Here is a 14,134-nt window from a genome sequence, read left to right on the forward strand (position 1 = left end):
CAATTGGGGAATATTCCATCATACTCTTGTCATGTGCCTTCTGGATGATGGACAGCTTTGGGGAAACAGGAAGTGAGTTGTTCACTGCAGTATTCTGAGCCTCTGACCTGTCTTTGTTGAGGTTGTGGTTAATGGTAACCCACAAAATGTTGATATTGGAGTATCCAGAATGGTAACACCATTAAATGGCAAGGGCCGGTGGTTAGATTGCCTCTTATTGGAGATGGTCAGGGTTGGCATTTGTGTGACACAAATGTTGCCTGCTATTTGTCCAGATATTGTCCAGATCTTGTGTTTGAATATGGACTGCTGCAGTATCTGAGGAGTCATGAATTCTGTATTCATCAGTGAACATCCCACTCTGACCTTATGATGGAGATAAGATCATTGATGAAGCCACTGAAGATGTTTGCACCAAGGACATTACGCTGAGGAACTCCTACAGAGATGTCTGGAGCTGAGATGATTTACCGCCAACCACCACAACCATCTTCCTATTTGCCAGACATGACTCCAACCTGCAGAGAATTTGCCACTGATTCTTATTGATTCCAGATTTTCAGGGTTTCTTGATGCTACACATGATCAAATGCAGCCTTGATGTCAAGGGCTGTGTTGGGGAAAAGCTAACAAGGGCTGTGTTGGGGAAGCCATTTTCCTAATCCGGCTGAGAAACCATTTTGTGTCCCCAGAACTTTGCTGGCTGTGTATTCCTTACTATGAGGTAATGTGACAGGTAGGCCTTGTCTTCCTAAGGTGTCAAGATAGTGTTTCCTCCCTTTGATGAATGATCAGTGCAGGCTGGAGAACCAGTCAAGCTGACATAGACTTGTCAATTAGTCCCACTTCCTTCACAAGTTATTGCCACTTCACGGTCATTCAGCTAATTATGGACATCTCTGCTGAGTGTGAGCAATCTGTGTAACTAGAACAAATGGTGCTTTAGTTTTTACCTTAATGACTAACCTCTAATTTAGTACCAACTTGTAAGCATACCAAACTCCAAACTGTGTAATTAACGATCATCTCCTATCTGCTTTCTCTATATAATCCTGTAGTATCCTGATGTACTTCGGAATAGCAACGAGCCTCAGTTAGAATGGTGAATTCCCCATGATATATCATGTAATAAACTAATCAGTTCTCAAGGTCTGAGTCCCAAGAGTTTTCTTCAACAGGCTGTCACTCTGTCATCACTTCTGGAATTCAGCATTTTTGTCTGTGTTTGAACTAATGCCATATGAGGTAAAAACCACTCCAACCTCTCACCCTCACAACGCGCAGCCCTCCAATCCCTCTGCTCCAATCCCAACCTCACCATCAAGCCAGCGGATAAAGGGGGCGCAGTGGTAGTCTGGCGCACTGACCTCTACACCGCTGAAGCCAAACGCCAACTCAAGGACACCTCTTCCTACTGCTCCCTCGACCATGACCCCACCCCCCATCAACAAACCATCATCTCCCAGACCATACAGAACCTCATCACCTCAGGAGATCTCCCACCCACAGCTTCCAACCTCATAGTCCGGGAACCCCGCACTGCCCGGTTCTACCTCCTTCCCAAGATCCACAAGCCTGACCACCCTGGCCGACCCATTGTCTCAGCATGCTCCTGCCCCACTGAACTCATCTCTACCTACCTTGACACTGTCCTATCCCCCCTAGTCCAGGAACTCCCCACATACGTTCGAGACACCACCCACGCCCTCCACCTCCTCCAAGACTTCCGTTTCCCTGGCCCCCAACGCCTTATCTTCACCATGGATATCCAATCCCTCTACACCTCCATTCGCCATGACCAGGGCCTCCAAGCCCCCCGTTTTTACCTCTCCAGACGTCCCCAACAGTACCCTTCCACTGACACTCTCATTCGTTTGGCCGAACTGGTCCTCACCCTTAACAATTTCTCCTTTGAATCCTCCCACTTCCTCCAGACCAAAGGTGTAGCCATGGGCACACGTATGGGCCCCAGCTATGCCTGTCTCTTTGTTGGCTATGTAGAACAGTTGATCTTCTGTAATTACACCGGCACCACTCCCCACCTCTTCCTCCGCTACATTGATGACTGCATTGGCGCCACCTCGTGCTCCCGTGAGGAGGTTGAGCAATTCATCAACTTCACCAACACATTCCACCCTGACCTTAAATTTACCTGGACTATCTCTGACACCTCGCTCCCCTTCCTGGACCTCTCCATCTCCATTAGTGACGACCGACTTGACACTCACATTTTTTACAAACCCACTGACTCCCATAGCTACCTGGATTACACCTCTTCCCACCCTATCTCTTGCAAAAATGCCATCCCGTATTCCCAATTTCTCCGCCTCCGCCGTATCTGCTCCCAGGAGGACAAGTTCCACCATAGGACACACCAGATGGCCTCCTTCTTTAGAGACCGCAATTTCCCTTCCCACGTGGTTAAAGATGCCCTCCAACGCATCTCGTCCACATCCCGCACCTCCGCCCTCAGACCCCACCCCTCCAACCGTAACAAGGACAGAACGCCCCTGGTGCTCACCTTCCACCCTACAAACCTTCGCATCAACCAAATCATCCACCGACATTTCCGCCACCTCCAAAAAGACCTCACCACCAGGGATATATTTCCCTCCCCACCCCTTTCCGCCTTCCGCAAAGACCGTTCCCTCCGTGACTACCTGGTCAGGTCCACACCCCCCTACGACCCACCCTCCCATTCTGGCACTTTCCCCTGCCACCGCAGGAACTGTAAAACCTGCTCCCACACCTCCTCCCTCACCTCTATCCAAGGCCCTAAAGGAGCCTTCCACATCCATCAAAGTTTCACCTGCACATCCACCAATATCATTTATTGTATCCGTTGCTCCCGATGTGGTCTCCTCTACATTGGGGAGACTGGGCGCCTCCTAGCAGAGCGCTTTAGGGAACATCTCCGAGACACCCGCACCAATCAACCAAACCGCCCCGTGGCCCAACATTTCAACTCCCCCTCCCACTCTGCCGAGGACATGGAGGTCCTGGGCCTCCTTCACCGCCGCTCCCTCACCACCCGACGCCTGGAGGAAGAACGCCTCATCTTCCACCTCGGAACACTTCAACTCCAGGGCATCAATGTGGACTTCAACAGCTTCCTCATTTCCCCTTCCCCCACCCCATCCTAGTTTCAAACTTCCAGCTCAGTTACTGTCTCCTTGACTTGTCCGACCTGCCTATCTTCTTTTCCACCTATCCACTCCACCCTCTCCTCCTTGACCTATCACCTTCATCTCCTCCCCCACTCACCCATTGTACTCTATGCTACTCTCTCCCCACCCCCACCCTCCTCTAGCTTATCTCTCCATGCTTCAGGCTCACTGCCTTTATTCCTGTTGAAGGGCTTTTGCCCGAAACGTTGATTTCGCTGCTCGTTGGATGCTGCCTGAACTGCTGTGCTCTTCCAGCACCACTAATCCAGTATAATGCCATATGAGGTCAAGAGCTGGCTGTACTTGTTGAATGCAAGCTGAGCATCAGTGTGCAGGATATTGTTCAGCAAGTACTACTTCATAGCATTGTTGATGACATATTCCAAGATCGAGAGTAGACAATTGGGGTGACAATTGGGTGGGTTGGATTTGTTCTGCTTTTTTGTCCAATTTATCTGGCCAATTTTACACATTGTTGGGTAGATGCCAATGTTGTAGCTATATTGGAACAGCTTGGCTGGGTTTTGCGGCAGGTTCTGGAGCAAATCCACGCAGAGGGTGGTACGTGTATGGAATGAGCTGCCAGAGGAAGTGGTTGAGTCTGGTACAATTGCAACGTTTAAGAGGTATTTGGATGGGTACATGAATAGGAAGGGTTTTAGAGGGATATGGGCCGGGTGCTGGTAGGTGGGACTAGATTGGGTTGAGATATCTGGTCGGCATGGACAGGTTGGACCGAAGGGTCTGTTTCCATGCTGTACATCTCTATGACTCTATGACTCTATAAACGTCTTCAGTATTATTACTGGAATGTTGCCAGGGCCCATAGTCTTTGCAGTATCTAGTGCCTTGATACCTCATGGAGTAAATCAAATTGTCTGAAGACTGTCTTCTGTGATGCTGCAGACCACTGGAAGAGGTCAAGATGAATCATTCGCTCAACACGTCTAGCTGAAGATTGCTGAGAATGCTTCTACCTTATCTTTTGCATTGATGTGCTGTGCTCTTCCATCATTGAGGATGGATGATATTGGTTGAGCTTCCTCCTCCCTGAAAGAGTCGTTTAATTGTCTATACCATTGATGACTAGATGCGGCAAGATTGGAGTGCTAAAATCTGATCCATTGATAAATGATTGCTTAGCTCTGCCTATCACTTGCTGCTTATGCTGTTTGGCATGCACGTAGCCCCATTTGGTAGCTTCACCAGATTGATGCCTCATTTTTAGGTTTGACTGGTGCTGCTCCTGGCATACCCTACAGTATTCTCCTTTGAAGCAAGATTGATACCCTGGCTTAATGGTAATGGTATGCCAGGCCATGAGGTCACAGTTTATGTTGGTGTACAATTCTGCTGCTGTTGATGGCCCACAGCACCTCATGAATGCCCAGATTTGAGTTCATAGAATCCCTACTGATGGAAGTAGGTCATTCAGCCCACTGAATCCATATTGACCAACTAAACAGCATCCCACCTAGACCCACTCTGCTAATCTATCCCTGCAATCCTGCATTTCCCATGGTGAATCCACTGGCCTTGCTAGACCTGTGTGAAGTCTGACCATTTAGCATGGCGATAGTACCACACAACATGATTGAAGATACTGTGAAGGTGGGACTTCATCCTCACAAAGACTGTGTGGTGGTCCCTCTTACCGATACTGTCATGGATACATGCATCTGCACCCAGCAGACCAGTAAGGATGCAATCAAGTGTATTTTTCCCTTGTTGGTTTCCTCACCATCTGCTGCAGACCCATTCCAGCAGCTACATTCTTTAAGACCCAACCAGTTCAATCAATAGTGTTGCTGCTCAGCCATTTATAAAGTTTACTTTGCTTCCTTGCCACCCTCCCCTCAAGTGTGTGCAACATGGAAGATTCATTAGCCGAGGGAGGTCGGTACATAGTAGTTAGCAGGAAGTTCCACTGCTAGTGTTTAACCTAACGTTGTGGGACTTGGTGCCATGGTATTCTAAGTCAATGTTGAAGACTCCCAGAGCAACTCCTTCCTGGCTGTGCCAACACCTGTGATGGATCTGTCCAATGAGCAGGACAGGACATATCCAGGAATGGTGATGGTGGTGTCTGGGACATGGTCTGTAAGGTATGATTCAGTGAGTAAGTCTACGTCAGGCTGTTTCTTAACTTGACTATGAGACAGCTCTCCCAACTTTGGCATGAGCTCCCAGCAAGGAAGACTTTGAAGGCTGAAAGGGCTGTTTTTGCCATTGTCATTTCTGGTGCTTAGATCGATCCAGTTTATTTTATTTCCTGGGACTTCATGGCAATTGATACAACTGAATGGTTTGCTAGACCATTTTACAGGGCAGTTGACATTGCTGTGTTCTATTGTCACATATAGGATAGTACAGGTGAGGGTGGCAGATTTCCTTCCCTGAAGGACTTGAGTGAACAGATGAGTCTTTCCGACAATTGACAATGCTTTCATGGTCATCAGTAAATGCTTAAATCCAGAAATTGCTATTGAATTCAAATTCTACTGTCTACCATGGTGGGATTTGAACTCTGGTCCCCAGAACATTAGCCGAGTCTCTGGAATAATAGCATCATACCACTAGATGATTGCTTCCCCAGACTATGAAGAAATATCAGGGATAAGAGCTATGTTTTCTCTTGGTTATCATGACTTGTTGGACCTTATCAGACTGATTATGTCTTGCAACAAAGCCAACTATACAGCCAGTGGTGATCTGCCTCTTCCCTGTCCCATGACTGGTTTTTCCATTCCAAATGCTGCCATGTGTAAGATGGCTTGACCTTTCCACAGCTTGCCATGCATGTGGCAATTAGCTCAATCTGGTGAGTCTTGCTGGTCTTCATTATTTCCTATAATACAGCCTGACAACCTTAGAAACTACAAAATACATAATAATTTCATCCTCATGCCCTTAGCTTCCATTCACATGGACAATAAATGCTCCTGCTTAGCTTAATGTGTAATAACTTCTCCAGCATCATTGCTGCTGGTGATTGTTAGGTGCTCTTCTTGTCTCAAATTAATAAATGTGGGACATGTTTGGGATGCTGTTGTTTGGAGCTGTAAATGCTTCTTGGCTTTATTTTGCAGAATGAGCACATCCCTTCAGTGCAAAGCCCTTTCCTGAGCAGTCATGCAAAAGTATCTTTCAATTTGTTTCAATTCCTCTCAGTTAGAAGTATATGCACTGTCCCACTATCTTGCCCTTCTAAAATGTCCTTTGTTCCTCATAAATATCAATGGCCTTATCCTTTCCCTTTGGTATCCACTTTGTGGTGAATATATATTCAACTGGTTAGTGAGTTGACAACTAGAGGACATCAATTTGAGATCATCACCATAAGTATAATGAGAGATTAGGAAATATTTAAATAGAAAGTTGTTAAGACATGAAATCTATGACCAGAGGTAGTGAAGGATAGCAAAATCCAGAATAAAGGATGGGGACAAATATTGACAAAGAACTGTTTCAAAGGGCAAGCCTAGGTGAGTAGAGTTAAATGCAGAGCACTTACAGGAATGAAAGGTCAAATGGCCTCCTAGTATAGTGTAAATTCTCTGACTGATTACAGGTAAGAAATGAAGTTATTCATGGAGGTATAAAGAAGGACATAAAAAGGGTAGCTTCTGCACAAAAAAACACAAATATTTCCTAGCTGCTATCAGTTCTGAAGAAGGATCACTGGACCCAAAATTTTAACTGATTTCTCTCCACAGATGCTACAAGGCCTGCTGATTTTTTCCAGCAATTTCTGTTTTTGTTTCTGATTTCCAGAATCCGCAATTCTTTCAGTTTTTTACAATGGGCAACTTGAAACACTTCCTCCTGCCCTTTTCCAGAGAGTAAAGAAAAATTCAAGCCTTGACTATTTTAATTGATTTCAAATGAAGTTCTTCTCTTAGGCATATGTTTCTAGAGAAAATGATTGAAAGCTAAGAATGTCAGATCTTTACCCAACTGATCAATGCAGCACAAGTTAATTGATTTTTTTGTCCACATCTTATCTTATTTGGCCTCATGTTGCCCTCTAATAATGTTAACTATTCTCGGAAGCAAAATCATTTCTCCCAAGAAGAAAAACCTAGATTGCACCATTTTCTTAACTCTTCAAAACCAAAAAATATTCATATATTTAGCATCATAGAATCATACAGCATGGAAACAGACTCTTCGGTCCAACTCATCTGAGTCGACTCGACATCCCAATCTGATGTAGTCCCATTTGCCAGCATTTGGCCTATATCCTTTTAAACCATTCCTATTCATGTACCCACCCAGATGCCTTTTAAATTTTGTAATTGTACTCTACTCTACCATTTCCTCCAGCAGCTTATTCCATACACACACCACCCTCTGTGGGAAAAGGTTACCCCTCAAGTCCTTTCGAAATCTTTCCCCTCTCACCATCCTCCACCCAAGGAAAAAGACCTTGGCTATTCATCCTAGCCATGCCCCTCACGATTTTATAAACAACTATAAGGTCACCTCTCAGCCTCTCATGGTCCAGGGAAAAAAGCCCCAACCTCTCCCTATAATTCAAACTCTCCAATTCTGGCAACATGCTCATAAATCTTTTCTGTACCCCTTAAATTTAACAACATCCTTCCTATAGAAGGACAAGCAGAGTGTATGCACTATTCTAAAAGCCACCTTAACAATGTCCTGGACAGCTGCAACATGACCTCCCAACTCCTATACTCAATGCTCAGACCAACAAAGGCAGGTGTGCCAAACACCATTCCTTTTCATGGTCCTTCTGTTTTGCAAAAAGAAACCTATATGTGAAACTGCTGATAGTTGATTTTCTGCTCTCTCAGTTGGACAATCATCTTTGCATTTGTTGATAGAAAACCAAAATTATTATCCCACACATAACTCATTAGTAAGTCACAGATTCCATCATGTGCCATTTTATTATCTTGATAAGTTTGCTTCCAAATGTCACCATATCAGTTCCATTTTCATTTGATTTCTTCCAGGTATTCTCTGTATTAAGGTAAGATGATCTAATCACCAAAATTACACTAGTAAGTCAAATTTTATTTCAAATATCATTCTTACAGCACAAATCTAAAGATTCACATAAAAGCTGTTTCCAATATCCTGTTAGATATTCTGAGTGCAAGCCACTTCTTGTTCCAGTAAATTCCACTCATTACTATCTTTATGAATGTACATTTCCCCTGCCACATTGGTCTTCCTGATTAGCTAGTTTGCTGCAAGTTCTGTGTACTTTTTTTCATGGTAATTCCACCGAAGCTGTTCCCCGTGCTGCTAGTGCAAGTGTCACTTTACGAAGTATTCCCTGGTATTGAGGCCATTCCTCCTGGATACGAGCAACAATAGTGTTGATGGTGTGGATTCGATTCTCTTGTTTCTGTATTTCATTCCTCAGTAACTGTTCAGATTTGCACTGTAATATGTACTTTCCTTCTTTCGCTGCCTCGAGATGTTTGAGTCGCGTCTGTAACGTCACTATTTTCGTCAGATTCTGAATAACGAAAAATAGTAAATATGTTTTAATTATACTTAATGGTCTCATTTAAGTCACTGTTTCATTATCCCCAGGCAAAAATGCATTTTCAGTGGTCTGTTCATGTACTTCTTTGGTATTACTATACTGTATATCAAGATGATTTGTCATTTTTTTGATTCCTTCACACAATATTTCCTGAAGAGGAAAAGAGGTGAAGAAAGGGCAAAAAGTATGGGTAATCTAATCTAATCAAAAAATAATTGTATACATATGAATGGCTGAATTATGTGGCATTATTGTCAAATTACAAAAGCAAAATACCACAAAGAGGCTTTTCCCTCCGAAGCCTCATATTCACCAATAGACAATAGACAATAGGTGCAGGAGTAGGCCATTCTGCCCTTCGAGCCTGCACCACCATTCAATATGATCATGGCTGATCATCCTTAATCAGTATTCTGTTCCTGCCTTATCTCCATACCCTTGATTCCACTATCCTTGAGAGCTCTATCCAACTCTTTCTTAAATGAATCCAGAGACTGGGCCTCCACTGCCCACTGGGGCAGAGCATTCCACACAGCCACCATTCTCTGGGTGAAGAAGTTTCTCCTCATCTCTGTCTTAAATGGTCTACCCCATATTTTTAAGCTGTGTCCTCTGTTCGGCACTCACCCATCAGCGGAAACATGTTTCCTGCCTCCAGAGTGTCCAATCCTTTAATAATCTTATATGTCTCAATCAGATCCTCTCTCAGTCTTCTAAACTCAAGGGTATACAAGCCCAGTCGCTCCAGTCTTTCAGTGTAAGGTAATCCCACCATTCCAGGAATTGACCTCGTGAACCTACGCTGCACTCCCTCAATAACCAGAATATCTTTCCTCAAATTTGGAGACCAGAACTGCACACCATTACTCCAGGTGTGGTCTCACCAGGGCCCTGTACAGCTGCAGAAGAACCTCTTTGCTTCTATACTCAATCCCTCTTGTTATGAAGGCCAGCATGCTATTCGCCTTCTTCACTAACTGCTGTACCTGCATGCTTACCTTCATTGACTGGTGTACAAGAACACCCAGATCTCTCTGTACTACCCCTTTATCTAAACGGATTCCATTTAGGTAGCAATCTGCCTTCCTGTTTTTGCCACCAATGTGGATAACCATACATTTATCCACATTAAACTGCATCTGCCATGCATCTGACCACTCACCTAACTTGTCCAGGTCACCCTGTAATCTCCTAACATCTTCCTCACATTTCACCCTGCCACTCAGCTTAGTATCATCAGCAAATTTGCTAATGTTACTACTAATACCATCTTCTATATCATTAACATATATTGTAAAAATCTGCGGTCCCAGTACTGATCCCTGCGGAACCCCATTGGTCACTGCCTGCCATTCCGAAATGGAGCCGTTTATCACTACTTTTTGTTTCCTATCAGCCAACCAACTTTCAATCCAAGTTAGTACTTTGCCCCCAATACCATGCGCCCTAATTTTGCTCACTAACCTCCTATGTGGGACTTTATCAAAAGCTTTCTGAAAGTCCAGGTACACTACATCTACTGGATCTCCCTCATCCATCTTCAGAGTTACATCCTCAAAAAATTCCAGAAGATTAGTCAAGCATGATTTCCCCTTCATAAATCCATGCTGACTCTGACCTATCCCATTACTACTATCCAGATGTGTCATAATTGATGCTACTATGATGCTTCTTTGAAAAGTATGAAATACAACAGGGAATGTATTCCTCTGCTTGATTTATATATTACATAGGAGTGAACTTAGAGTATCTGTGATGCAGACTTCTGACCAGAGTCACTGCTTCACTTATCATGTACTATCACATTATCAAATTTCTTCATCACCCTACCTATGAAGTGTGCAGTAATGATGCATTCTGTCAACCACAGCTTTTCACTGACGTCAAATTATTTAAGTGAAACAGGGTACATAATGGAGACAATATAGTCATTTTCTTTTGTCATAAATTAAATTAAAACATAAATTAAAACATGTTAATGAATACCCTCTTTTCAATGCATCATGGTAACTGCATCAAGCCACATTGAATTAAAAAAAAGGGTTGAAGTTTATCCAAGCGGAGTTAAGATTTAACAATGAGCTAATCGTACACTGGTATACTAGGTCCAAGCTCAAATACAAGCACAGGTAAACTAGGGAAAGTATGTGGGTGTTTATGGCAGTACCATCCAGGTAGAAATTATTAGTTTGGGAAGAGGCATGGAAGAGAAGAAATGGTTACATAAATATTGCATTCATACACAATGAAATAAAGAACAAATATGGTTGTTTAGTAAAGAAGACATGAATAAATATGGTTGATTAGCAGTGCACAGAAAATGCATTGCTGTCTAGAGAAGATATTTAATGATAACATTATCATAGTTATCATTAAATATCATATTTTACACCATTTATTGCAATCTAATAGTTTTTAACGTGTAACCTTGCTGTGAGTCTACAGTAATGAGTAGAGTTGGTTCTTTTTGGATTATATATTTTATTTAAATCTGTCTCTTGATTAAATTTTAAAAATATAAACCATAAATACTAAATTAGCCTGGAGCACTTCTTTTTAGAGCAAAATGATGGTGCTATTTTCTGGGTTTGTAGATTGTGAAGCAGTAATGGTGGCCTTTAGTAGAGTGATATGCTCTTCTTGTCGGATGTGAGAGTTTCAAGAGAGTTTACATGTTACTGAGGATTACGTCTGCAAGAAGTGTTTTTGAATGCGAATCCTACTAGATTGAATGGATCGTTGGAGGGACATTGAGGAAATTACAACATCTAGGGAGTGTGATGGATGGCAGTTATAGGAGGGGAGAAAAGCCGCTGATACAGTCAGATAGATGGGTAGGAAAGGTAGGCAGGTAGTGCAGGAGTGTTCTATGTTTGTCCCCATTTCAAACAAGTATGTTGTCTTGGATAATATCGGGGTTGATGGACTCTCAAGGGAATATAGCATGAATAGCCAAGTTTCTGATATCAAGACAGGCTCTAAAGTAATGAGGGGTATGTCGGGTTCCAAGCAGTCAATTGTGATGCCGCTGGGGGGGGGGGGGGGGGAGATTCTGAAGTGAGAAAATAGAAAGTTAGGCAGGAGTTTAAAAAGGTAGGTCCTCAAGGGGTAGTAATATCTGGATTATTCCCAGTGCTATAAGCTAATGAGGGTAGGAAAGAGAGGATAGAGCAGATGAACGCATGGCTGAGGAGATGGTGCAGAGGAGAAGGGTTCACATTTTTGGATCATTGGAATCTCTTCTGGGGTAGAAGTGATCTGTACAAGAAGATTGATTGCACCTGTATTGGAAGGGGACAAATATACTAGCAGGGAGATTTGCTCGAGCTGCTCGGGAGGATTTAAACTAGTAGGTGGCGTGGGGGGGTTGGTGCAAGGGGGTGGAATGCAGGGAAGTAGTGAGGAAAGAGATCATCTGCGACTGGTACATTTGGGAAAGGAAGTGAGTCAAACATTCAGGGCAGGAAGGAACAAAGTAGAGAACAAGGATAGTAAAGAAGGCGTTTGGTATGCTTTCCTCTATTGGTCAGAGCATTGAGTACAGGAGGTGGGAGGTCATATTGCGGCTGTACAGGATATTTGGTTCGGTCACTTTTGGAATATTACATGCAATTCTGGTCTACTGCTGATCAGAAGTATGTTGTGTAACTTGAAAGGGTTCAGAAAAGATTTACAAGGATGTTGCCAGGGTTGGAGGATTTGAGCTGTAGAGAGAGGCTGAATAACCTGGGGTTGTTTTCCCTGGACTGATGGGGGCTAAGGGATGACCTTACAGAAAAATAGACAATGGACTTCCCTGGGGTGGAGCAGTCCAGAACTAGAGGACATAGTTATAGGGTGAGAGGGGAAAGATACAAAAGAAACCTCGGGGCAACGTTTTCATGCAGAGGGTGGTGTGTTTATGAAATGTGCTGTTAGAAGAAGTGATGGAGGCTGGCATAATTGCAGCATTAGAAAACCATCTGGGTGAGTATATGAGTAGGAAGGGTTGCGAGGGATATGGGCCAAGTGCTGACAAATGGGAGTAAATTAGGTTAGGATATCTGTTCGGCATGGACGAGTTGGACCAAAGGATTTGGTTGCGTGCTGTAGTTTTCTATGACGCTATGACTCTACATGCTCTGTTGGATATTATTAATCAATAAATTCTTTAGTAATTTTTTCTTAATGTAATCAAACATTTCCAAGAAATTGGACCTCCAATTCTATTTTCAGTTCTGTATGTTCGTACAAATAAAAATGTCAGTATCCCTTCATCCATACAACAGCATTTTATTTAACTTACATTAAATATTGCATCCAACCTATTTCTTGTAATTTTTTTATGTGATGACATCTGAGTTACTGCTGTGTGATGACATTTGCACTGACAAGCAACAATCATGTAATTACTGCTGTTTTTACCTGCTGTGGAACTGTAGGTTGATCACAAGTTCAGACTGGGAGATGTTTCCATGTTGAGTTTTTTTTGTATAAATTGGACACATAAAAACATCTGCCAGTCGAAGACTTGTGTCCCACTTACAATCCCTGGAATTACATCTGTATTTGTGACTTCGGTTTTGAGCTATGACCATGATTAGTGAGCTGATATCAATACTGACTGAAGCAGTAAAATGGGCTTCAGTGATGAAGGACAAAGAGGACAAAATGGATCAGTATTTCAGCTCTTGATTCTTATCCAACAATGCTATTGGAAGTGTGAATATCTGGACATTGGCAAAACAGGATGATGTGTGATATTTCCTTGTCTCTACTTTGACACTGTTGAAACTCAACTATGGCAGTTGGCCAAATTACTGAAAGGCATCCAGCAATTTTCGAAAGTATATTAAGAGTTAATGAATTCAGAACAGTGGAGGAGGAAGGTGGGAGATAACTGAGGATTTTAAAAAAGATTTCATGAAGAAGCAATCATGACTGTCAGATTTATTAGAATTCTTTGAAGGGGTAATAAGCAAAATACATAAAGGAGAAACACTGGATGTAATATATTTGGATCAAAACACATTTTGTCAGGTACCCCATAGGCTTCTGAATAAGCCACGAACCCAGGTGGTCAAGGTGGTATATTAGCACGGATAGAAGATTGGCTAACTAATAGATGATGGAGTGTTGAGATAATGGGGGTACTTTCAGGATAAGAACCTGTAACTAGTGCAGTACCACAGGGAACACTGCTGAGACCGGCATTATTTAGAACACACTTGAATGAGGAAAATGAATATACTTGCAGATGGCTCAAAAATAGATGAGAAGACAAGTGGAAAAGATGATACAAAGAGCATGTAGAGCAATATACTCAAGTTAAGCGAGTTATCGAAATCTTGGCTGTTGGAATATAATGTAGAAAAATGTAAGGTTATACACTTTGGCAGGAAGAATATATAATGAAAATATGTGTGAATCTTTATCTGATGAGAAACATTTGACGGCCAACTTAAGC

General features: G+C 42.9%; 1 protein-coding gene across 2 annotated transcripts in view; it reads right to left on the reverse strand.

Moving 5' to 3' along the window:
• Positions 1 to 8,069: 8,069 nt before the first annotated feature.
• The window catches only part of ccdc40 (coiled-coil domain 40 molecular ruler complex subunit), a 95,364-nt gene continuing 89,299 nt past the window's right edge, over positions 8,070 to 14,134 (reverse strand). For both annotated transcript variants that reach the window (XM_072558614.1, XM_072558613.1), the window contains one exon: positions 8,070 to 8,658. In XM_072558614.1, coding sequence (XP_072414715.1) covers positions 8,407 to 8,658 — 252 coding nt within the window. In that variant the 3' untranslated portion in view covers positions 8,070 to 8,406. The remainder of the gene's footprint in view (positions 8,659 to 14,134) is intronic.

The sequence above is a fragment of the Chiloscyllium punctatum genome, chromosome 39 (assembly GCF_047496795.1).
Source record: "Chiloscyllium punctatum isolate Juve2018m chromosome 39, sChiPun1.3, whole genome shotgun sequence".
Classification (NCBI taxonomy): domain Eukaryota; kingdom Metazoa; phylum Chordata; class Chondrichthyes; order Orectolobiformes; family Hemiscylliidae; genus Chiloscyllium; species Chiloscyllium punctatum.